General features: G+C 33.9%; 1 protein-coding gene across 1 annotated transcript in view; it reads left to right on the top strand.

Moving 5' to 3' along the window:
- Window positions 1-24,252, top strand: part of LOC142238272 (activated Cdc42 kinase-like) — a 73,752-nt gene that overhangs the window by 34,958 nt on the left and 14,542 nt on the right. The window contains exons 4-9 of the mRNA XM_075309877.1: window positions 5,298-5,599; window positions 5,664-5,964; window positions 6,025-6,350; window positions 9,113-9,269; window positions 9,354-10,111; window positions 10,181-10,421. Coding sequence (XP_075165992.1) covers window positions 5,298-5,599; window positions 5,664-5,964; window positions 6,025-6,350; window positions 9,113-9,269; window positions 9,354-10,111; window positions 10,181-10,421 — 2,085 coding nt within the window. The remainder of the gene's footprint in view (window positions 1-5,297; window positions 5,600-5,663; window positions 5,965-6,024; window positions 6,351-9,112; window positions 9,270-9,353; window positions 10,112-10,180; window positions 10,422-24,252) is intronic.

Genomic DNA, 24,252 nt, shown 5'->3' on the forward strand with positions numbered 1-24,252 from the left:
ATGAAATATGCAACGTCGGGAGAATATGAAATAAAAGAGTTTTATTTCAAAAATAAGTTAGACCTAAATAGCTAAAATTAAATAATAATAAAAAGTGGAACTTCATTATTTTTCGAATTTAATTTTTTCGAAATCGTTCACCTAATTATTTCATCCGATCTTTTGATGAAATTTTATTCTTTTAATTTATCAGTCGATTTCGCTGAAGTAAGAAACTTTTTTTTTATCGAAATAGCAATAGAAAATTTGCCTGTTATTGCGTACGAGACCGTTGAGAGACTCGTTGTACTTAATGAACGTTGAGTAGAGAATCAGGGAATCCAACATCAAGACTTCCGACCATATAAAGTATACATATTCTGGATAGGGACAAAATCTAAGACGTTAGATCGTCTTATATCTGTTTTTTTTTTTTTTGTCTGCAATCAGGCCATGTTTGAAGATGAGCTAGATGGGCGGTTCAGGTTTTGATACAGCCCTGATATAAACCGACCCAATAATTTGTCCTGAAATTATAAATCTCAATCTCTCCTCATATAGTTAGACAGATCTCCCGATTTGATTTCTTGGACTTCTACCTACTGCAGTGTTTACCCAATTATCCTGAAATTAGAAATCCACAAAGGCCTGTGTCGAATCCGGTTTGTATCTGTCCATGTTTTGGCAAGATTTGAGTTCCGTAATTTTATTACGATTTTCATTAAATTAGAAATATGGGTATTTTAGGTCCACATTGGAAATACATGTATTTTAGGTGCCTATGCCTCTTTTTCCGGGTCATGAAATACGGTAGGTTATAACAGGTTGGCTGATAAGTCCCCGGTCTAACAAAGAAAAACACCTTTTTTGTTGTCAATATTCGTTTTTGTTATTCAACATAGTTCGCTTCAAGAGCGATACAACGGTTATAATGACCTTCCAATTTTTTGATACCATTTTGATAGTACTCCTTCGGTTTTGCCTCAAAATAGGTCTCAGTTTCGGCGATCACCTCTTCATTGCAGCCAAAATTTTTCCCTGTGAGCATCCTTTTGAGGCCTGAGAACAAGAAGATTCGCTGGGGGCCAGATCTGGAGAATAAGGTGGGTAGGGAAGCAATTCGAAGCTCAATCCATGAATTTTTGCCATCGTTCTCAACGACTTGTGGCACGGTGCGTTGTCTTGGTGGAACAACACTTTTTTCTTCTTCATATGGGGCCGTTTTGCCGCGATTTCGACCTTCAAACGCTTCAATAACGCCATATAATAGTCACTGTTGATGGTTTTTCCCTCCTCAATATAATCGATAAAAATTATTCCATGCGCATCCCAAAAAACAGAGGCCATTACTTTGCCAGCGGACTTTTGAGTCTTTCCACGCTTCGGAGACGGTTCACCGGTCGCTGTCCACTCAGCCGACTGTTGATTGGACTCAGGAGTGTAGTGATCAGAGATGGTCTGTATCAAACTTTTTTAGGTTTGCGACTGTCGCAAAGTTGTAAACGTCACATACATGTCGTAAATGTAGAAAAAGTAACAAAAGTCGCAAACTCAAAATACTTTAGTCGCGTCAGCTTGGCAGCGAATTCGATAATATGCAAGACGATTGTATGTGCGAAGAAGTTTCAATTCTTAGGAAAGTTCACAATTTTCGGTTTCAGTCCCCACATTTTCCCTATTGGCTTTTGCACGAGTACAGGGTAACCGTGGATTTTCTCGTCCTTACTTAGCTGTAAGTTCAGTCTCCTGTCCAATATAACCCCAAGGTATTTTGCACACTCACCAACGGGAATTTCGATACCACCTAAGAAAATGGGCTTGACCGTGGGAAAACTTTCACAAATTTCTGCAGAAACTCACTCACAACTCAGGATTTCTTCTATTCAAAATTAGGTTTTTTCAGTAGGTTTACGACTTTTGCGACATACGTATTATACCGTCGCAAATGTATGTCGCAAAAGTCACAGTTTGACAGGCCAACCCTGGTAGTGATGGAGCCATGTTTCATCCATTGCCACATATCGACGGAAAAACTCGGGTGTATTACGAGTTAACAGCTGCAAACACCGCTCAGAATCATCAACACGTTGTTGTTTTTGGCCAAATGTGAGCTCGAGCGGCACCCATTTTGCACCGAGCTTCCGCATATCCAAATATTGATGAATGATATGACCAACACGTTCCTTTGATATCTTTAAGGCCTCTGCTATCTCGATCAACTTCATTTTATGGTCATTCAAAATCATTTTGTGTTTTTTTTATGTTTTCGTCGGTAACCACCTCTTTCGGGCGTCCACTGCGTTCACCGTCCTCCGTGCTCATTTCACCACGCTTGAATTTTGCATACCAATCAATTATTGTTGATTTCCCTGGGGCAGAGTCCGGAAACTCATTATCAAGCCAAGTTTTTGCTTCCACCGTATTTTTTCCCTCCAGAAAACACGAAATTCCTTTTTTTCCATTTTTTTCACAATAACAAAAGTTGCTTCACAAAAGACGCTCTATCTCACAAACTAATTGACTTACAGACGTCAAATTTTGACACGAATCATTTTAAGGTTGGTACTATATAAAAATAATATGCATTTAATACTAGCGACGCCATCTATGTGCCAGACCGGGGACTTATCAGCCAACCTGTTAGCAATAGAAAATTTACCTGTTCTTGCGTATGAGATTGTTGAGAGACGCGTCGTACTTAATGAACGTTGAGTCAAGAATCAGGGAATCTAACATCAAGTAAAGTATACATATTCTGGATAAGGAAAAATCTAAGACGACCTAACGATGTCTGTTGGTTTTTTTTTTTTTTTGTCTGCAATCAGGCCATGTTTGAAGATGAGCTAGATGGGCGGTTCAGGTTTTGATACAGCCCCGATATAAACCGACCCAATAATTTGTCCTGAAATTATAAATCTCAATCTCAATCTCTCCTCATATAGTTAGACAGATCTCCCGATTTGATTTCTTGGACTTCTACCTACTGCAGTGTTTACCCAATTATCCTGAAATTAGAAATCTACAGATCTTTCAGATCCACAAATGCCTGTGTCGAATCCGGTTTGTATCTGTCCATGTTTTGGCAAGGCCCCGTATATAACGATCTAACGATTTGAGTTCCGTAATTTTATTACGATTTTCATTAAATTGGAAATACAGGTATTTTAGGTACACATTGGAAATACATGTATTTTAGGTGCCTATGCCTTTTTTTCCGGGTCATGAAATACGGTAGACCCACTTATAGATCATCTAACTTTTCATTTTTAAGTTCTAGCAGAAATGGTCAGATTTTAATAGAGCTTTTCAGTCGAGAAATTTTTGAACGCTCGTCTAACAGCCTAAGTATACCTGGATCAACATTCAGAGTTCAGTCCGAATGGGCCTAAATTGTTTAATAAATTGAATATTGAAAAAAAATGGGAGTGCCGAACATGGTGCCGATACACACCAAGTTTTGAAAACGTAAAGGTATTTTTGATCCCTCAAGAGATATGTCAAATTTGGTTTATATAGGTAAATGTTTGATATAATTTTATTACGATTTTCATTAAATTGGAAATACAGGTATTTTAGGTACACATTGGAAATACATGTATTTTAGGTGCCTATGTCTTTTTTTCCGGGTCATGAAATACGGTAGACCCACTTATAGATCATCTAACTTTTCATTTTTAAGTTCTAGCAGAAATGGTCAGATTTTAATAGAGCTTTTCAGTCGAGAAATTTTTGAACGCTCGTCTAACAGCCTAAGTATACCTGGATCAACATTCAGAGTTCAGTCCGAATGGGCCTAAATTGTTAAATATATTGAATATTGAAAAAAAAAAATGGGAGTGCCGAACATGGTGCCGATACACACCAAGTTTTGAAAACGTAAAGGTATTTTTGATCCCTCAAGAGATATGTCAAATTTGGTTTATATAGGTAAATGTTTGATATAAACTTTATATACACCGGTCTACCGACTGAATGGTCATTTACCATCTAAATTTCCAGTAACTACAAATTGACATATCCATATTTTTACTTCTCGTGCTCATTCGAAAAATGGGGGTAGATATCTGCAGAATTTCGATTTCAAATACTATGAAAAGCATTAACATCGGATTTCTTTGCACGCTTAGACGGGAAGTTTAAGATTCTCTTAAATCCCAAACAAAAATAGAGACTACATCCCGTAGCTGATGTAGTCTCCACACGTAGTAACCTAAAATTTTGACTTGCGGGATCATCCCCACCTGGGGGTAGAAATGTGTATATTTCGTTTTTCAAAGAATCATGTCCGATAAACTTTTAACTGGTTAATAAAATATTTGTATGTGATCAATTGGATGCTTCTGGAGGGATGTGGCCGTCAATTCCGTAATGTTTCCAGGACCAGGCGAATTAACATTCACAGAAATGGGTGTTAGCTCCTTTCCAGTACAACTCTGCACTTCTATGATGTAATCGACTTTGACTCTTTGTCTCTTCTGGTATTTGATTGGTTCTGCAGTTTAATTTATAGTGTAGACCTTTGAGATGGCCAACTTCTTAATTTGGTATGGTTTGGAAGTCCCTACTACCCTTGAAAAGTTTGTTTGGGACGGGAGATTTCAGTGCTCATTCTCTGAGAGCATTTTGGAAATCGGTTGATGTTCGTAACGCAGAATATTCTACTATTCCTTGAGAATATTCACCTAATTGGGTGCAGACCAACCGTATTCTATATGAAAAACAGTTTATTGAACGTCATTCTTTGGCCACGTATGATGATATCGAGCTTATAGTTAATCAATTATAAATCATTGTTCTATATTTGGAGGACAGAAAACGTTGTCCTTCGAGGTCCTTGAATGGAAGTAATCATTGATACACACTTTAAGTTTTTTGACCAATTGCTACGAAGAACTATTGAGCAGTAGTCTGCATATATTTTCATGTAGATGTGTTGTAGTGAAAGGGGCCACTTAACAGTGAAATAGAATGGGGACAGAACTCAACCTTTGCGCCTGAGAGGTTGGAGCCATCAGATGGGCCACATTCGACCATCATGGGAGTCCAACCCACCGGTGTCTCTCTTTAACTGAGACCAGTAATTGAAAATATCAGTTTATATTTTAATATTAAATTGCGAAACATTCCGACTCAGTAACAAAAATCTCTATATGGAAGTTTGTAGCTTACCACCCCCAAATGTCCAGTTATACGACGCAATATTTTGTCTTGCTGTTTAGAAAAATATTATAGATCACAAGAAATCATAAAAAACAACCGAAATTTTTAATATTCAACATAGACGATTATTCATTCATCAACCTCTTGTTTATTTTCAGATTCAAGTAGCCATAAAATGTTTATGTCGCGAACGTATGCAATCGAATCCCATGGAATTTCTGAAAGAAGCAGCTATTATGCATTCCATAGAACATGAGAATATTGTGCGTTTATATGGTGTAGTCTTGGCCACTGATTCATTAATGTTAGTCACCGAATTGGCCCATCTAAGATCATTACTTGAATGTCTGAAAGATCCAGGATTAAGAGTTAGTTTCCTTACCATACCCACGCTATGTGAATTCGGTTTACAAATATGTAATGGTATGCGTTACTTGGAAAATAAACGCTTGATACACCGGTAAGATAACCATAATATTGTGTATAAAGACCACATTTTAATCCATTCAATCTTGTCCATGTAGAGATTTGGCAGCTCGTAACATATTGGTCTTTAGTAAAAACAAAGTAAAAATCTCGGATTTCGGTTTATCACGTGCCCTAGGAGTGGGCAAGGATTATTATAAAACCAACTTCAATGTAAATCTAAAGCTGCCCATTGCTTGGTGTGCTCCAGAATGCATAAACTATTTAAGATTTACCAATGCTTCGGATGTATGGGCATTTGGTGTATGCCTCTGGGAAATGTTCTCTTATGGCTTTCAACCATGGGCAGCTTTAACAGGATTACAAATATTGGAGGCTATTGATGCACCAAATTTTCAGGTTTGTTGAGATTTAATTATGAAAATGCCATAATATATTTCATTTATTTTTTTCCTTTAGCGTCTTGAACAACCCGAATGCTGTCCTCGAGAATATTACACTCTTATGATGAAATGTTGGCAAGATGATCCATCTAAACGACCTAAATTTTCAGAGATCTATGAAATGCTACCGGACATGAAACCAGAACAATTGAAAGCGGTGGCAAATTGTTTAGAAGCTAAGAACAATGAGCATTTAATATATAGGCAGAATGAAATTATTACAGTCCTTGATCGTAATACAGGCACCCCATATTGGAAGGGTGTATTAAATTCGGGGAAAACAGGTTTCTTTAATCCCTCCAATACGGTGGCTTATGTCGAAGGTCTTCCAACGTTAAATAGGTAAGTTTCCATTTAGAAGAGATACGTGTAAATTAAAGTTGGCGATGGAGAATAGTCATCGACTGGCGAACCATTTCATATTTGTATAATCTTTGCATAGATGCCTTAGAAGCAAAACTAATTTCTTATGCTTGGTATGTGTGTCATGCTTGTTTGTTTAAAGGGGCGTTATATGAGATCAGGGGCACGATTGCCACTCGAGCCAAAAATATACAACAATTTGAAGAAAAATTTATCATATAAAAAAATCTTATTGTGCATTTTTTGATCAAATTTGTGTGGATATTATGAAAAAAACAAAAAAATTCTTCGGAAGAAATTTTTATTTTATTTTAGAAGTTTATTTATTATTTTATGGTCACTCCTATTTTTTAGCTTGCACCAATAAGGGAAAATTGCTACTTCTACAAACAGGGAGAACGTACCCAGAATGGACTTTGATAGTACGATCCAAAACGAGAATTAAAAATTTTAAATATACTGACTTCTCTGACTTCTCAAATCACATCAAACTCAAAATTTTATTGCTACAAAAACTTCTAAAAAATAAAATTTTGACAAACTTTTCTAGTTTGTCAAAATTTTATTTCTTTAGAAAATTTTGTCAAAATTTTATTTCTATAGAACATTTTGTCAAAATTTTATTTCTATAGAAAATTTTGTCAAAATTTTTTTCTGCAGAAAATTTTGTCACAATTTTATTTCTATAGAAAATTTTGTCAACATTTTATTTCTATAGAAAATTTTTGTCAAAATTTTATTTCTATAGAAAACTTTGTCAAAAATGTATTTCTATAGAAAATTTTGTCAAAATTTTATTTCTATAGTCAAATTTGGTCAAAATTTTATTTCTATAGAAAATGTTGTCAAAATTTTAGTTCTATAGAAAATTTTGTCAAAATTTTATTTTTATTGAAAATTTTGTCAAAATTATATTTCTATAGAAAATTTTTGTCAAAATTTTATTTATATAGAAAATTTTTGTGAAAATTTTATTTCTATAGAAAATTTTGTCAAAATTTTATTTCTATAGAAAATTTTGTCAAAATTTTATTTCTATAGAAAATTTTGTCAAAATTTTATTTCTATAGAAAATTTTGTCAAAATTTTATTTCTATAAAAAATTTTGTCAAAATTTTATTTCTATAGAAAATTTTGTCAAAATTTTATTTCTATAGAAAATTTTGTCAAAATTTTATTTCTATAGAAAATTTTGTCAAAATTTTATTTTTATTGAAAATTTTGTCAAAATTATATTTCTATAGAAAATTTTTGTGAAAATTTTATTTCTATACAAAATTTTGTCAAAATTATATTTCTATAGAAAATTTTGTCAACATTTTATTTTTATTGAAAATTTTGTCAACATTTTATTTTTATTGAAAATTTTGTCAAAATTTTATTTCTATAGAAAATTTTGTCAAATTTTAATTTCTATAGAAATTTTTGTCAAAATTTTATTTCTATAGAAAATTTTGTCAAAATTTTATTTCTATAGAAAATTTTGTCAAAATTTTATTTCTATAGAAAATATTGTCAAAAATTTATTTCTATAGAAATTTTTGTCAAAATTTTATTTCTATAGAAATTTTTGTCAAAATTTTATTTCTATAGAAAATCTTGTCAAAATTTTATTTCTATAGAAATTTTTGTCAAAATTGTATTTCTATAGAAAATTTTATCGAAATTTTATTTCTATAGAAAATCTTGTCAAAATTTTATTTCTATAGAAAATGTTAAAATTTTATTTCTATAGAAATTTTTGTCAAAATTTTATTTCTATAGAAATTTTTGTCAAAATATTATTTCTATAGAAAATTTTGTCCCAATTTTATTTCTATAGAAAATTTTGTCCATATTTTATTTATATAGAAAATTTTGTCAAAATTTTATTTTTATTGAAAATTTTGTCAAAATTATATTTCTATAGAAAATTTTATTTCTATAGAAAATTTTGTCAAAATTATATTTCTATAGAAAATTTTTGTGAAAATTTTATTTCTATAGAAAATTTTGTCAAAATTATATTTCTATAGAAAATTTTGTCAACATTTTATTTTTATTGAAAATTTTTTCAAAATTATATTTCTATAGAAAATTGTGTCAAAATTTTATTTCTATAGAAAATTTTGTGAAAATTTTATTTCTATGGAAAATTTTGTCAAAATGGTATTTGTATAGAAACTTTTTTCAAAATTTTATTTCTATAGAAAATTTTGTCAAAATTTTATTTCTATAGAAAATTTTGTCAACATTTTATTTCTATAGGAAATTTTGTCAAAATTTTATTTCTATAGGAAATGTTGTCAAAATTTTATTTCTATAGAAAATTTTGTCAAAATATTATTTCCATAGAAAATGTTATCAAAATATTATTTCAATAGAAAATTTGTGAAGTACCTCTTAGGTGGAGAGGAATATTTTTCAAAATCTATCAAAATATGAAGAATTCTACCAATCTACCAAACAGTAAATCTCCCATTTTTGGTAGAATTCTAACAACCGTGGCAATAAGACCTCTTTCCCCAGCAGGAAGTAGCGGTGTTGTATCGCAGGATCACATTATACTTTCGTTGAAAATGTGAAGTATAACAGAGATCAAAATTCCAAAAGTCGAGCTAGAGAGCTTCCAAGTAGAAATTAGTTGCCCTATTTAAACTTAAAACCTATCCTATTTATTATCAACACAAAAACAAATACATTAATTAATATTTTTTTATGCAAAAATATCTTTAAATCAATTTTATTCTCTACAATTACAGAGATACTTTCACCCGTAATGCCAATGAACGTTGCAGTAAAAGAAAATTACGCACAGAAATGATTTCTAAACCACAAAATGATTTTAAACATACTGGCCATGTTGGCATTGATGGAGCTTCCTTTGGTGATATTGCATTTTTAGGTACCACACAAAATGTAAGTCAATTATATCATAACCTATCGTACGAATGAGTATACCAGAATCCTTTGCTAATTTTGGTTATCCTTTTTTTGTATTAGTATAATCATGTGCCACGGCAAATTGTTACACCATATAAACCTTCAGAAGATATTGAACAAACACCACTCTTACTGCCACCTACACCAACTAGTCCAGATTCATTGCAAACCGCAAGTGGATATTTTCCTGATGATTCGTCACAAAACAACTCAACCATGAATCCGTCATTTATACCCTCAACGGAGAATACACCCAAACAATTTTCGAATAATGGTCAAACCACAACATTCGAATTTCCCTTGCACAATACAAATCCCTTTACGCACAAAACATTGGATGATAACACTTCATCTGCATCGACATTGGCTTTGCAGAACAATAACTATGGCATTGAGGCCAAGGAGAATTTGATGTGGCGTCATTCATCAATCACAAACGGTGGTGGTGGTGGTGCATCAAGTAGTAGTGGTGTACAATTTGAGGAACCCCATGAATACCATGAGATATCCGATGATGAAATCACACCGGATAAATTAGATTTTGGTCCATCTCTAATGGATGAGATCAATTCAATGTTTGGATCGATGAGTGCCACAGCATCGTCGTCAAAAAACTCTGAATCGGAGTCGCACAGTGCGGCTAATAAACGAAGTGATTTTTCCGATTTAACCTCAAAATTAATACGTAAGAATAGTGCCGGAGGTGGTCATACTTCTAAGAAGTCAAAAAATTCCAGCGGTACTGTTAAACCCATATCGGTTAAGGATGAGAAAATACTAAATCATGCAATCGAAATAGCTAATGAGATTAGTGCTAGGTTAGTATAGATAACCTAATCTACATATATTGTCCAATAATTACTTAATGTCCTTTATTATTCTTTTAGATCCATGTGCGATTTAGTTTCCGATCAAACCCCCTCAACACAAAGTCCTAAACGAAAATTTAGTTTTCGTTTTCCACATCTAAGTAGTCATGGCAGTAGTCATCATGGTGGCGATAAAAATCATGGTTCCGGTTTACATAATCCAGGCACTGGAGGATCTACAACAAATATGAATTCCTTATCGCCACATTCGAAAAAGAAAAATTTTACAGAGGAATTGAAAAGTATACCTGATTTACAGGTAAGTTTATTTTTATTTTTGATACTTACATAGCAAGTCCATTATTTTTTATACAGCAAACCAAACATTCCGAAATTTTCTTGTTAACCAATTCCCTCAGTATTACTGAGGCCATTTGAAATTTCTCTAGGTCTTGTTAGGTACTGTAGAACGTCATTCGGACTCGTCGTTATTTGGTATAAGAAATGTTCTCTACACTGGACTAGTAATCGTTCTAGAAAGACAAAGAAATATAACGTTATCCCGTATAGGATTAACCCCCATTTTCAGGAAGCTCCGTTTGTGCTACGTTAGCTAACGAACTTTTAAACCGTACCATGGACATGTCTGTGATATTGTCTATATATTCCATATGCCAGTTAGAAACTTAACTGCTAAAATTTGTTCAGTCAAAGTTAACCGGAGAGAAGATATTTCGTTTTTACTTTCTGTTAACTGGGAGTTAAAGTCTAACGGAGATACATGAAAATGGCCGTAAGTGAAATAAGCGGGCAGTTAAATAAAAGGATTTTCCAATAAGAGGTGGCAATTTGGTATTTAAAAAAAAACATTATTGAGATAAATATCTGATCTTTATTTCATACTTAAGAGGAGGGGATGCTATTAATAATGAAAAGCAATACCAATTAAATGACCACCATGGCCAAGTTTACAGGACCATATACTTTTCATGAAATTTTGCATAACCGAATCGTAAAATAGATGCTATCCTCACGAATTCTATCTTTGATATAATGAAGATCCAAAGAATGATGTCATAACCTATTAAAGTACAAGAACTGGGTGGCCAATTGTTATCGCATCTTCGAGATATAAAACCGCCCGGTATCTTTTCCCGTAAAAAAAGCACCGGTTATGTTGCTTAGTTTTGTTGAAAATAAATTAGGTCCAGATAACTACCACCCAACAACGAACATCAAATGGGAATTTATTAATAATTCATCTCTCCATTCATTGCAACAATAAATGCTCCGAAAATGACGTCATCTTTGGTTGGAAACCCCTTTACATTCAAGAATAAGTTCATCTTTGGGTTGAGTTCAGGTATCTTGTCTGTCTGATTCCTGAAACGCCTGAAACGCTTGAATGTTTGATTTATGACCAAATTTGGTGCAATCATGATTTGAGGTGTGAACAAATGAGATAGGTTAGGTTAGGTATTCCCACTATTTCAAACTCACTTTGACTATTCAGTTCATTGTATTACTCGCAGTGCTGATCTTCTCTCTTATAACTGAGTTTTACTCAATGGCAAGCTGAGTCCGAACGACGTTTTACATTGCGGTGAAACCACTTAGTGAATGCTATGGCACTACGGTGACATATAGCAGTACAGATTTCTAACCATTGACCGGTCATGCACACGGTTGCCACAGTTGGTAGAATTCTACCAAAAATTGTAGATTTTTTAATGTTTGTTAGATTGGTAAAATTCTTGATGTTTGGAAATATTTTGCAGAATATTTTTCTCCAACTAAGAGGTACTTCATCAATTATCTATAAAAATAAAATGATTAGCAAAATTTCTATAGAAATGAAATTTTGACAAAATGTTCTATTGAAATAAATTAAAAAAAATATTTAGAAATATGATTTAAAAAAATCTATTGAAATAAAATTTTGATAAAAATTTCTATAGAAATAAAATTTTCTATAGAAAAAACATTTCTATAGAAATAAAATTTGGACAAAATTTTCTATAGAAATAAAATTTTGACAAAATTTTCTATAGAAATAAAATTTTAACAAAATTTTCTATAGAAATTAAAATTTGACAAAAATTTCTACAGAAATAAAATTTTGACCAAATTTTCTATTTAAAAAAATTTTGACAAAATTTTCTATGTAAATAAAATTTTGACCAAATTTTCTATAGAAATAAAATTATGACAAAATTTTCTATAGAAATAAATTGTTGACAAAATTTTCTATAGAAATAAAATGTTGAGAAAATAAAATAAAATGTAACCAAATTTTCTATAGAAATAGAATTTTGACAACATATTCTATAGAAATAGAATTTTGACAAAATTTTCTATAGAAATAAAATTTTGCAAAGAAGATTTTTTTGTTTGCTAGTTTTTGATAAAATGTTCTCTAAATTTTGGTAGATAATTTTTGACTCGAGTGGCAACCTAGCTGGTAAGTCCAGGTGTTTCGATATGAGCATCAAAACTTATCGGGCGTAGTTTTGATGCTCATATCGAGCGTAGGCTCTGTTGATAATTCTATCCATAAATAATGGCGTGTATGTGGCTCGGAGACCAAGGACACAATGAATGACCCTCCTCGGTTGAAAACGTTCGTCCACCACCTCCGATGATCAGTGTAACGTTACCAAAGGTTACTGTAATTCTGTATACCTTATGCCGGCGTTCGAGTGGTCTTTTACAGTGGTCCCAACTTTATCTTAGGATAATGCTATTGCTTTTATGATTTCCCCGTATTTCTGCCAGCAATACTAAGAAGAGAGTAGGTGATAGTTCACTAATGCGGCGATTGTTGTAGTTTTGAAAAACTTGCATTTGTCTTTCGTTCAAATATATACGTCCGTATCTCAAAGTATATGAGAATTATGGGCAGGCGGCCGAAGCCCTTAGAAATGGCGGGCAATGGTTAGGATAGTTTGTAGAGCATGACATCAATTTTTGCATTCAAGTCCACTTAGACCACCATAGGTCCATTGTGATTCCTCGATGCAATATTTCACAATTTCTTCCTCCCATGGTGGTCAACCCCAAAGCCCAAGAGCCGTGATGACGCAAACGAAATGTCTCGCGTGTTGCCATAATTCTTAAGTGTCCGTCCTCATTCGCCGTGCTTAACGTACTTGGTCATATCTATACACCTTTGGTCGTTGCATAAGAAAGAATGACAGACAATAGTGCAGCTGGGGCTATTGTCAGTACTTTTCCCATGTGAGAGATAGTTTTTTCGCTTCGTCTTCAATGCAGGTGATCATGGTGGGAGCCTTTGTTATTGGTGCCGTCTGTAAAGTAGTGTACACTATAGACAGATTTGCACGACTTTAGGATTTCGTTTTCTGATCAATATCTATATCTTTGATAATGAAGACAATGGATTTCGGAATGTTTGGTTGGATTAGCTATGGGATATTTTTTTATAGAAAAATATTTTTGGATTTTTATTTTCTTGGGCTATTTATATTTAACACAATAAAATATAATTTAATCAAAAAATATTTTGTGCATCTCTTTTTCTCTTCTTCTATTTCTCGATTATTATTATTATTTTTTTTTTTTTTTTTTGAAATTATTTTGCTTTGTTTTTTTTTTAACCAATTTTTAACCAAAAACAAAATTACCTAAAACACAGTGTTTTCGTTCCATATCAAACGACATGAATACAATGGAAAAATCATCCAGCGATATACGCATACCGCTGTTCGATAAAGAAAGTTCCGATTTTTGTTTTGAGAAATCACGTGAAATCCTATCACGTCCTTTACAATTTGGTAGTCGTAGCTCTTTTACAGCTCCCACACCGCCGCCCTCTCTAGAATTTACGGATGCCATAACGGAAAGTCCCCGTAAGGATAAGAAAACCTTATCCGAAAATCTCTTGGACATTGAAAATACTCTTAAGGCTTTAAATTTAGATTTTATGCATACCTATACGGATGTAGATAAAAACGATTCCGATGAGACCATACTCAATGACCAATTTTCGAGTATTGTCTCATCGTTAGATGATGAAATAAGTAGTGCTACGGGTAGCCTAAATTCGGCCACCGTTTATAATTATCAAAATGGTAAACATACAACCACAACAACATTCGATTTTAAAGCGGCCACCAATCATTTAGATAAACATTTACAATTAATGAGCTCCCAGGCTCAACAGATGAACAGTAATAGCAATAATATTAAGCAGCAACAAAGTTCCCATGACAAAAGGTCAAGTACACCGGATACAGGATTTGCATCCAGAGATACGATATCATTGTCTCGCCGTAGTAGTCAAAAGTCTAGTTATAGTCCCCAAGATAGTTATTTTAGTCCCAAGGATTTGAGTTTTCCCTCACCCAGTATGTTGGGTGGTGGTAGCAGTGGTGGTGGCGGTGGAGCCGGTAATGGAAGTGGTGGCAGTGGAGGTGGTAGTGGCTATGCCAATTTCAAAAGTGATCAAATCTTCAAATATGGCGATGAGAATCTGGTATCACCATTCCGTTCAGTATCGGGCATGCACAAATCAAGCAATACCTCGATTTACTCACCCAGTCAGCAATTGAGAATTGATGAACATTCGGATAATTACAATGGTGGTCTACATCATGATCAACAGAGACGCCGTTCTATGTCTTTCACTGACAATTTAAATCGCGATGGTTTGTCACTAAGAGATAAACGGGGCAGCAAAGCCAAACAATTGTCTCTAGACCCTCAGGATATGCAGCACAAACCGAAATCTTCTTACAAATCACGCTCGATAAGAGCTCGCACGCTTAGGCGTTTAAGCTATAATCCCATGCCGCAAGTGGCCACAAGTTCTTCCAGTACCGATGATGATGAGAGTGATATGGATCGTAGTATGGCACGATCCGAATGTGATATACGATCACGAACCACCAGCTCAGGAAGTTTGTATCCACGTCGTCATCGCCGTCAAGGCTATACGCGAAAAGTTTTCTCTGAATCGATACAAGATGATCGTGATGATGTTCATGCCAGAAAGAGTAAAATGTATGGATCGAATGCTAGTATTAAATCGGCTCCACACTATAACTATGGCGGAGGTGGTGGACGCAATACTGTGGCTGGTTTGGGTTCATCCCAGCGTCCCTACAATCGTAATCCCTACGAAGAATCCTATCCCTATGAGGAAAGGTTGTATGATTTTGGCGGTGCTAGTAAAGCACCCAAAAAGAATTATAATGTCCCAGTGCTTAATAAGCCACCAAAAACTTTTAAAGTTTCCAGTGTCACCAATAATTCAGGATCGGGATCCTCATCGGCATCTTCTGCGGCTACACCATTTTCACGTAATGTCATTGGCAACTCTTCAGTTTTCCAAGAATTTGATGTTACTCGTCTAACAGGCCGTAGTCCACCGTCAGCCCTTAATGATAATCAAGAGCACGGTACTACAGCCACAGAATTTCAATGGCCAGAGAAAATTCATGCTTCCACCGTTAAGCAAAATGAGATGTTGTGGCGTCATCAGCAACATCAAAATACCACAAATGCTGCCACACCACACTCCTCCTATGCAACGGCCAAAGATCATCCATCTTCCACTCTAAGTTCTTCCACCACAGATAGTGATCAATTTGAATATCGTTTGGGTTATAGCGGTCCCCATCATCATCATTTACCACCGAGTCCAGCTCCATAGCTACAGCGTATGTTGAAATATTTTCTAAATTTACTTTGAGATTATATATGGATTGAAAACAAGTAAAAAATTAAAACCAAAATAATGGAACCAATTATCATAAATAGTCAGATGTATACCTCCCTCCCTTTACCCTCAAGATCGTAAATAGAATGGACCTAAAACTCTAAAGAATTTAAAGAACAAACAAAAAATATAAACCCTCCTCGCCCTCCTTCCAATAAAAGATGTGAATGAATTTCTTAGACATAGATGAGAAAGAAAGAAAATATGAACATAATAACAATCAAGACAATAGTTGCTCTCTCTGGAAATATCCGTTAATATCCTATCTCTCAACTAAGGAGTGCCTTACAAACACCACGAATATCAACAACCACAAGAATGACAACAGCAACAACAACAACAACCGCAAATGAAACCATATAACAACCACCACTACTATAACAAAAGTAATATTCAAATCACCTAAAGACCAACAACAATCAAATAAACTCAATAAACATCTAATCTACAAAAATATGCTATATTCATGGCAAAAAACCAATTAGCTGGAAAAATATTCCATGGGTTTCTTACTCGAAAAGAATGTCTTAACATTTATTTCGAGTCTTTAGTAATATTTTTAATAGTTTTGGTTTTTGAAAGATGATCAATTTTTATAAACAATGTATTTTAATTACAATTATGGTTTTGTAGTTGATTTTAGTGCTGTATATTAGCCAGTGATATAGATCTGAAATGGAAGATAGTTTTGGAAAGTGTATTCACGCTTTTATAGCCACCACCATAGGATCAGTTTGCCATTGCGTTTGTAACACATAGAAATATCGATTCCAGATCACATATATACATATATTCTAGATCAGAAATGATCTAATGATGCCCGTCTGTCTGTTGTAATCTTACTATTCACATTCAAATGGAGCTATAATTCAGAAATTTTGCGCGAGGCCAAGTTCGAAGATCAGACCACGCGATGTATAATAATTACTGCATGAACTGTCATGATACGGAAGAAAATGAATCAATTAGACACCTCTTGTGTAAGGCGTAAGCGAATTTTAGAAGCATACAGCTTTAGATTACTGTAGGACCTGGAAAATGACAACTTAAGCAGTCTGCTGGCCGGTTTTGGAGCAATCTGGTTGGTGCAACAGAAGAAAATAATTGAGTAGGTTCAGTGGTTAAAACTAGAAGTGCCCATATTTAATAGGTACTTTTAGTTAAGCGTGGTATCACAATGGACTGAATAGTCTAAGTGAGCCTGAAACTTAATCGGGCCATACTATTCAGTCCATTGTGATACCACATTTAACTAAAATTACCTATTAAATATGGGCACTTCTAGTTTTAACCACTGAACCTTCACTATTATTTTCTTTTGTTGGACCAACCAGATTGTTCCAAAAACATTAACAGACTGCTTAAGTTAACGTTTTTCAGGTCCGCCAGTAATTTAAAGCTATATGCCCCTAAAATTCGCTTACGCCTTACACAAAATTCCGCATACGATGTTCGTCAATCTCTGCAGTTTTTATGTCTCCTTCGGCTTCGCAAGATTTTCCTTCTTCTAACTCTACCGTTTCGGAATCCTTTGACTGATCGCTTTTGTATACCTTCATAGGGATGTCATGAAAGCCATAACTTACACGTCCTTGGGTCTGGGGTAGATGTGGCAGCGACTCAATGTTCAATATAAACACCGCATGTCATCTTGGTCCATCCACCTCATACAAACGACCAACCTTCCAATCGGTGGTTGGAAGATCTGGGTTACATTCCTTTAGTCTGTTTAGTATTGACTCAGGATCAGGAGGATTTGCAGGTATCTATGCATGTGCTTCAGGTTTAGCCGGTATGTCTTTTTCTATCGACTAACTCCAAAGCGGCTCCTTCCCAAACTTCACCAATTAGAATCAAAGCAGCTTTAAAGCAATCCATTGACCTCTGGTCCGCAAATGCTATTAACTTATATCGTCCTTGATACCATCCAGCATCTTGCCGTCGAGGACTTGGTCCGGGAAACTTTTTTCGCACCTCTGAGTAGACACCAGACATCGCGTTCTCAATTTCCCCCCATTTTTGCTTTGGAATCTTACCGTCCAATGCTCCTTTATTAATAATAGGCATCACAAGGCTGTCTTTTGCAACTGAGGCAAACGATCTTTGATCCCGTTTCGACTAATTTATAACTTCAGTCTATACCCGTCCACTGGGCCCTGAAGTTAGCAACCCAGTGGATGACTTTGTATTTCGCTGCATGGTGGTTTAATTTTGCACCACAAGTGAAATTCGTAATAGGTACCTATTACTATGAAATAATCCGCTATTAAAAAACACGTCCGTTCAATTCGACGGTTGAGAAAGGAAAATACCTAACCTATATCAGACCACCGAACGGTCCCAGTGCCCACGTTTCCTATGCTTCCGACTTTGGGGTCCATATCCCCATTATTAGGAGAGGGTCGAAACCAGCTGCAGAGAAATAGGACTCATGAACCGGTTATATGTTTTTATACCCTGAGCCACACTGGGTATTATAAGTTAGGGCATGAGTTTGCAATACCCAGAAGGAGACGAGATAGAAACAGGCTATCTTTGGCAATAATGCTCAGGGTGGGCCTCTGAGTCGATCTAGCCATGTCCGTCTGTCCGTGAACACATTTTTGTGATCAAAGTATAGGTTGCAGTTGTAGTCCAATCGACTTTTGGCACAAGTATGTGTTTTGGGTCAGAATAGAACCCTATTGATTTGAGAAGAAATTGGTTCGGATTTAAATATAGCTCCCATATATACATATCTTTCGCCCGATATGCACTTATATGGGTCTAGAAACCAGAGTTTTACTCAGATGTTCGTGAAATTTTGCATACACACAAAGAAAATTTCATTAAAACTCAGCCAACGAAAAATTTTCATTAATATAACGAAACATTTTCATTAATACAATGAAAATATTCGTTAATAGTTCGAAACGTTACGTTGATTGACCGAAAATTCGTTATAATAACGAAAAATTTCGTTGTATTAACGAATTTGTTCCATTGGCTGACTTTTAACGACACATTTCGTTAATATAACGAAACTTTTTCTACTAGTGTAGAGAGTACAATTAACATTTTAAAAATGTGTGCCAAAAAATCGGCTCAGATTTAGACAAAGCCCCCACATATATGTTTTTCCGATTTGGACAAAATTGGCCAAAATACCCATATTTTATTTTTTATTAAAAAACAATATTTTGTTGTCGAGAAGTAAACGAAGGTATACAATATGTGTCAAGAGTTAAGTAAACATTGTTAACATTTGAATGAATTCTCAGGTCAAAACTTTGAAAATACTTATTTTTGATAACCAATGTATTCTCATACAAACGAAATGAACTTTCAAAATTAAAAAAAATTATAAAATTCGAACTCGAGTGACTGCTTTTCTTTCGACTGAGTTTTCGTTCGATATACAGGAACGGAGTATAGGCCGAAACACAATTAAAAAAAGCAGGTGTATGCTTTAGCTTTTTTCTTTTCTTTAAAGCGGCTTTATTTTTTCCAGTACACATAGGGCTCGCTTCATAAACATAAACAAATTTATATTTTCATTACAAACCTGGAAGTAAAAAATGTTTTTTACGTCAAAAACAAAATAGCCTACCAAAGCCCAAACAATTAAAATATTTTTAATTTTTTTTGAAGCCTCGGCGCCAAACTTACATTTATTGTGTGCAGGCTCAAAAATTGCGTGTGGTTCAACTTTTTTCAAAGCTAATAATTTAGCGAAGAATTAAGCCGTGTGTTTATTGTGTGTCGGCCTTATTATCTGATAAGTTTAGTTATTTCACCGTACTTAAACAAAAAAAATAGGGCAAAAGGGAGGCCCCTCCGACTGAAAAAACAAAGATCTTTGTGTAGAGGCTACAATTATCCTTCCCTGAAAATTTCAAGGAATTAGCAAAATTTATGTCCAATTTCAAATCGTTCAGATGTCAAAAAATTATTAACCGACATCCTCTATAAAGTTTAAGTAAACCTGTCCGACCTCATGTCAGGTACCGTATTGTGGTTTCATAACCTACCCCATGCCCTTCGAAAATTTAAAAAAAAATCAAAAAAGTTTCGATTTTTCACTATCACTTAAAGAAAAAATCGAATAATAAAAGAAGGAGGTCCCCCTCCCCGACCTCATGTCAAAAAAGAGGTACCCCATTTTCCCGACATTATTGGAAAAGTTTCGATTTTTCACTATCACTTAAAGAAAAAATCGAATAATAAAAGAAGGAGGTCCCGCACCCCGACCTCAAGTCAAAAAAAGAGGTACCCCATTTTCCCGACATAATCACTCTCTACGTTCTCTAAGAATTTCAAGTAAATCCGTTTAGCTGTTTCCGAGCTGAAGTAAATCGGAGAACTTACGCGCAATTTCAAAAAAGTCGAATAAGGGGTAGGCCCCCTCACGCAGAGAAGGAATATGATCACCCCAAACATGTTTTAAGAGCCAAATGTTATTTTTGGATGGTGAACATGGAACATTTTTGTCGCTAAAATGTTCTTTTCTCTGCAAACATATACATGGATGCCGAAATCATATACATAATTATCGAGAAAATAACATTTTTGAGACAAACATTTTCCATGTTCACCGTTCAAAAATAACATTTTGCTCTTGAAACATGTTTGAGGTGATCATATTCCTTCTCTGGGTGCTCCCTGTCCAAAACCACATTTATTTCATACCCTTCCCCCATGTCCTCTGTAAATTTCTATTAAATCGAAGAAGTTTAGTTCTTTCGCGGTACTTAAAACAAAAGTCGGGCAAAGGGGAAGTCCCCTCTCTGACCACGTTTCTCGAAAATAAAGTAGCTGATGTTTGTCTGAAGGTCAACACCATCTTTTCCCAGAACATTTTAAGCAACTCGGAGAACAATTTTCAAATATCTAGCAAAAAACCGACCAAACCCAGCAAAAAAAATTTGGAAGTTCTTCTACAGGCATAACTTTAAAAGCACTTCCAAAGATGTTCTTTATTTTAACTGCACAGGAAGTTCATTTGAGTAATTTTTTTTACAATTACCTTTTTTATATTTGTTAATGGGAAATTTAAAATTATTGTTTCAAATAGGTTAAAAACAGATTAAGAATTAAAAAAAAGTGCAAATTATTTATATTTTGCCGAAAAAAAAAATGTTAAATCCTTTTTAGAAAAATTGCGAATTTTTGAAAATATTTGATGTCAAACGTTCCAGACAAGCGTTATACGTATAACGTTCCAGACAAGCGTTATAAGCGTAAATCGGGCTTAAATAACATAGGTCCATATACGTAGATCCATAAACTAATATAGCTCCCAGATTTTCAGTTGTTCGGGAATGGGGAAAAGCGAAGTTTTCATCTCATTTCCTTGAAAAAATTTCCTCGAAATTTAAAATGCGCAAATCAAAATATGTCTAAAAGCTTCCCTATACATGGTGATTTCAGATTTAACTTCTTCAAACTTACCATTTAAACTGACCTATTTACATTAAAATTATAGCATTCCTAAACATGGCATGGCATTAGAATTTTATTACCTTCAAAACTTTCCACTTTGAAAATCTTCCAGTGTCCAGTCTAGGTCCTAAGTATTATTAGTACTTTTAAAATTTTAGGTATTTGGATAAATAGTGCTAAAAGCATTATGACTAGTTTAAGAATTGTAAATAGATACTTATTTTAAAATATTTTTAAAATAAGTTTAACCATAACATATATTTTAAATAAAATAAGCCTCTAAGGATTTGATCATCTTTCTCCATATAAAGGACTCATTATGCAATAAAAAATTCAAAAGACTCCAAATTAAAAAAAAAAAAAAAAAACTATGATCTCATTTAAATTGAAAAAATATCTCAACACATAACCATTCATAAATACATCTTCTTCGCATGCAAACACATACACACTCGTATATAAATAAAAAACAATTTTATTAAATAAGACAGAAATAACAAGGTGGACTTTTTTAAAAAGCGACACAAACCTATCATAAAATTTTTTAAGCAAATCATTGATATTCCCATTAATCTAATTTGACTGATATAAATCATATAAATCATTATTAATATTATTAAATAATACACACACATCCACATACAAACATCACAAATGCATTAATGCCTATTTACATTGCATACATACTCAAGTAAAAATTCAAAGAAAACAATTAAGCAAATACTAATACAAACACATAACATAAAGAAAATCCTTAACAGATTTGAAATTTAAACGAATTAATAATCATCATACCTCAAGACTTATATATTCTCGAAAAAAATGAAATTAACAAGAAAAATCATTACAAACTATTGATAAAATAAAATCAAATTTGAATTAATCCTCTTAGAAGAAATAAAAAAAACAACTACCAAAAATTGTGAGCTATGTCCAAAATATAATAAAGAAACATACCCTCAAAATTTACCACAAATATTTATTATACCCCGAAAATTTAAAGAAAAAAAACCAAACAAATGCAAAATGGCTAAATAAAGCTTGTATTCAAATTCTAAATATTTATTGATATTATTACCTATCATTAAAAGGAACATGACAAAATACTATTCTACAATTTACCTACAATACATTCATACATATATAAATATATTTATTACAACTATGACACTATCCACGTAAACAAAATACAAATAAATATTATTACTTAAAAAAAGGAAAATAATACCTAACCATACACAAGTAATTAATTATTGCAAAACAATTGTCCTATTTGTAGTGTATGGAATATTCGAAAAGGGAAATGTGGGAGATGTTTGCTCTTTTGATTTTTGGCTTTTTGGCGATAAACATTCTATAAAATGTTTTACTGTATGCACTCAGAGAAAACAATATTTTTAAATGCAATCTCAGTAGTTTAGGCTTACTTGGAGCTAGGAATACAAAGCGACTTTCGGATAATACACTTTTTGTCTTTTCGTTATTTCCAAAATCGACATATCGACTTTTGCATGACTTTCGACAAAGCATAGTTTTTAGTGATAATAATCGAACTTTAACCCTGGGAAGTCATTTTATTTCAAGACGCTATAATTTGTATCGTTAACAAAAATGAGAACCGAAATTGAGAATTTGTTTTTAATTGGTATAAAACAAAAATGTATAAAATGGTTGAATTAGTATAACTTGAATTTATCATTTGTCAATCGATTAAATGCATTTTAGATCGAAAATGAAATTATGCGTCGTCAGTTTGACGAAGGATTAAAGAAAAAATCGAAAAAAACGAATGATGTAGTTCTTTTATACTAAAAATTCACAAAAAAAGACGAAAGTCTCGACGTCAACATTTTTTATACCCTTTACCACTACTTTGGTACAGGGTATAATAAGTTTGTGCATTTGTATGTAACACCAAGAAGGAAAAGTCTGAGACCCATCGTTTAATATACCGATCGTCTTAGAATTAAATATTGAGTCGATTTAGTTTTATGTGCAAAGTACGGCTCGCAGTTTAAGTCCGATCGTCCTCAAATTTGGCACACAGTTTTACTTTGGTTCAAAGACAATCGCTATTGATTTTTATACCCTCCACCATAGGATGGGGGTATTTTAACATTGTTATTCCGTTTCATCCGTTTCATTCATCCCATCTGGTTGAAATTTGGTACGTGGTGTTTGTATATGGTCTCTAACACCCATGCAAAAATTGGTTCATACCGGTCCATAATTATATATAGCCCCCATATAAACCGATCCCTAGATTTGACCTCCGGGGCCTCTTGGAGGAGCAAAATTCATCAGATTCGGTTGAAATTTTGTACGTGATGTTTGTATATGGTCTCTAAAAACCATGCAAAAATTGGTTCATACCGGTCCATAATTATATATAGCCCCCATATAAACCGATCCCCAGATTTGACCTCCGGATCCTCTTGGAAGAGCAAAATTCATCCGATCCGGTTGAAATTTGGTAGGTGATGTTAGTATATGGTCTCTAACAACCATGCAAAAATTGGTTCCTATCGGTCCATAATTATATATAGCCCCCATATAAACCGCTCCCTAGATTTGACCTCCGGAGCCTCGTGGAAGAGCAAAATTCATCCGATCTGCTTGAAATTTGGTACGTGGTGTTAGTATATGCTCTCTAACAACCATGCAAAAATTGGTTCATATCGGTCCATAATTATATATAGCCCCCATATAAACCGATCCCCAGATTTGACCTCCGGAGCCTCTTGGAGGAGCAAAAATTCATCCGATCCGGTTGAAATTTGGTAGGTGATGTTAGTATATGGTCTCTAACAATCATGCAAAAATTGGTTCATATCGGTCCATAATTATATATAGCCCCCATATAAACCGATCTCCAGATTTGAACTCCGGAGCCTCTTGGAGGAGCAAAATTCATTCGATCCGGTTGACATTTGGTAGGTGATGTTAGTATATGGTCTCTAAAAACCATGCAGGAATTGGTCCATAATTA

This window comes from Haematobia irritans, chromosome 5 (assembly GCF_050003625.1).
Source record: "Haematobia irritans isolate KBUSLIRL chromosome 5, ASM5000362v1, whole genome shotgun sequence".
Lineage (NCBI taxonomy): Eukaryota > Metazoa > Arthropoda > Insecta > Diptera > Muscidae > Haematobia > Haematobia irritans.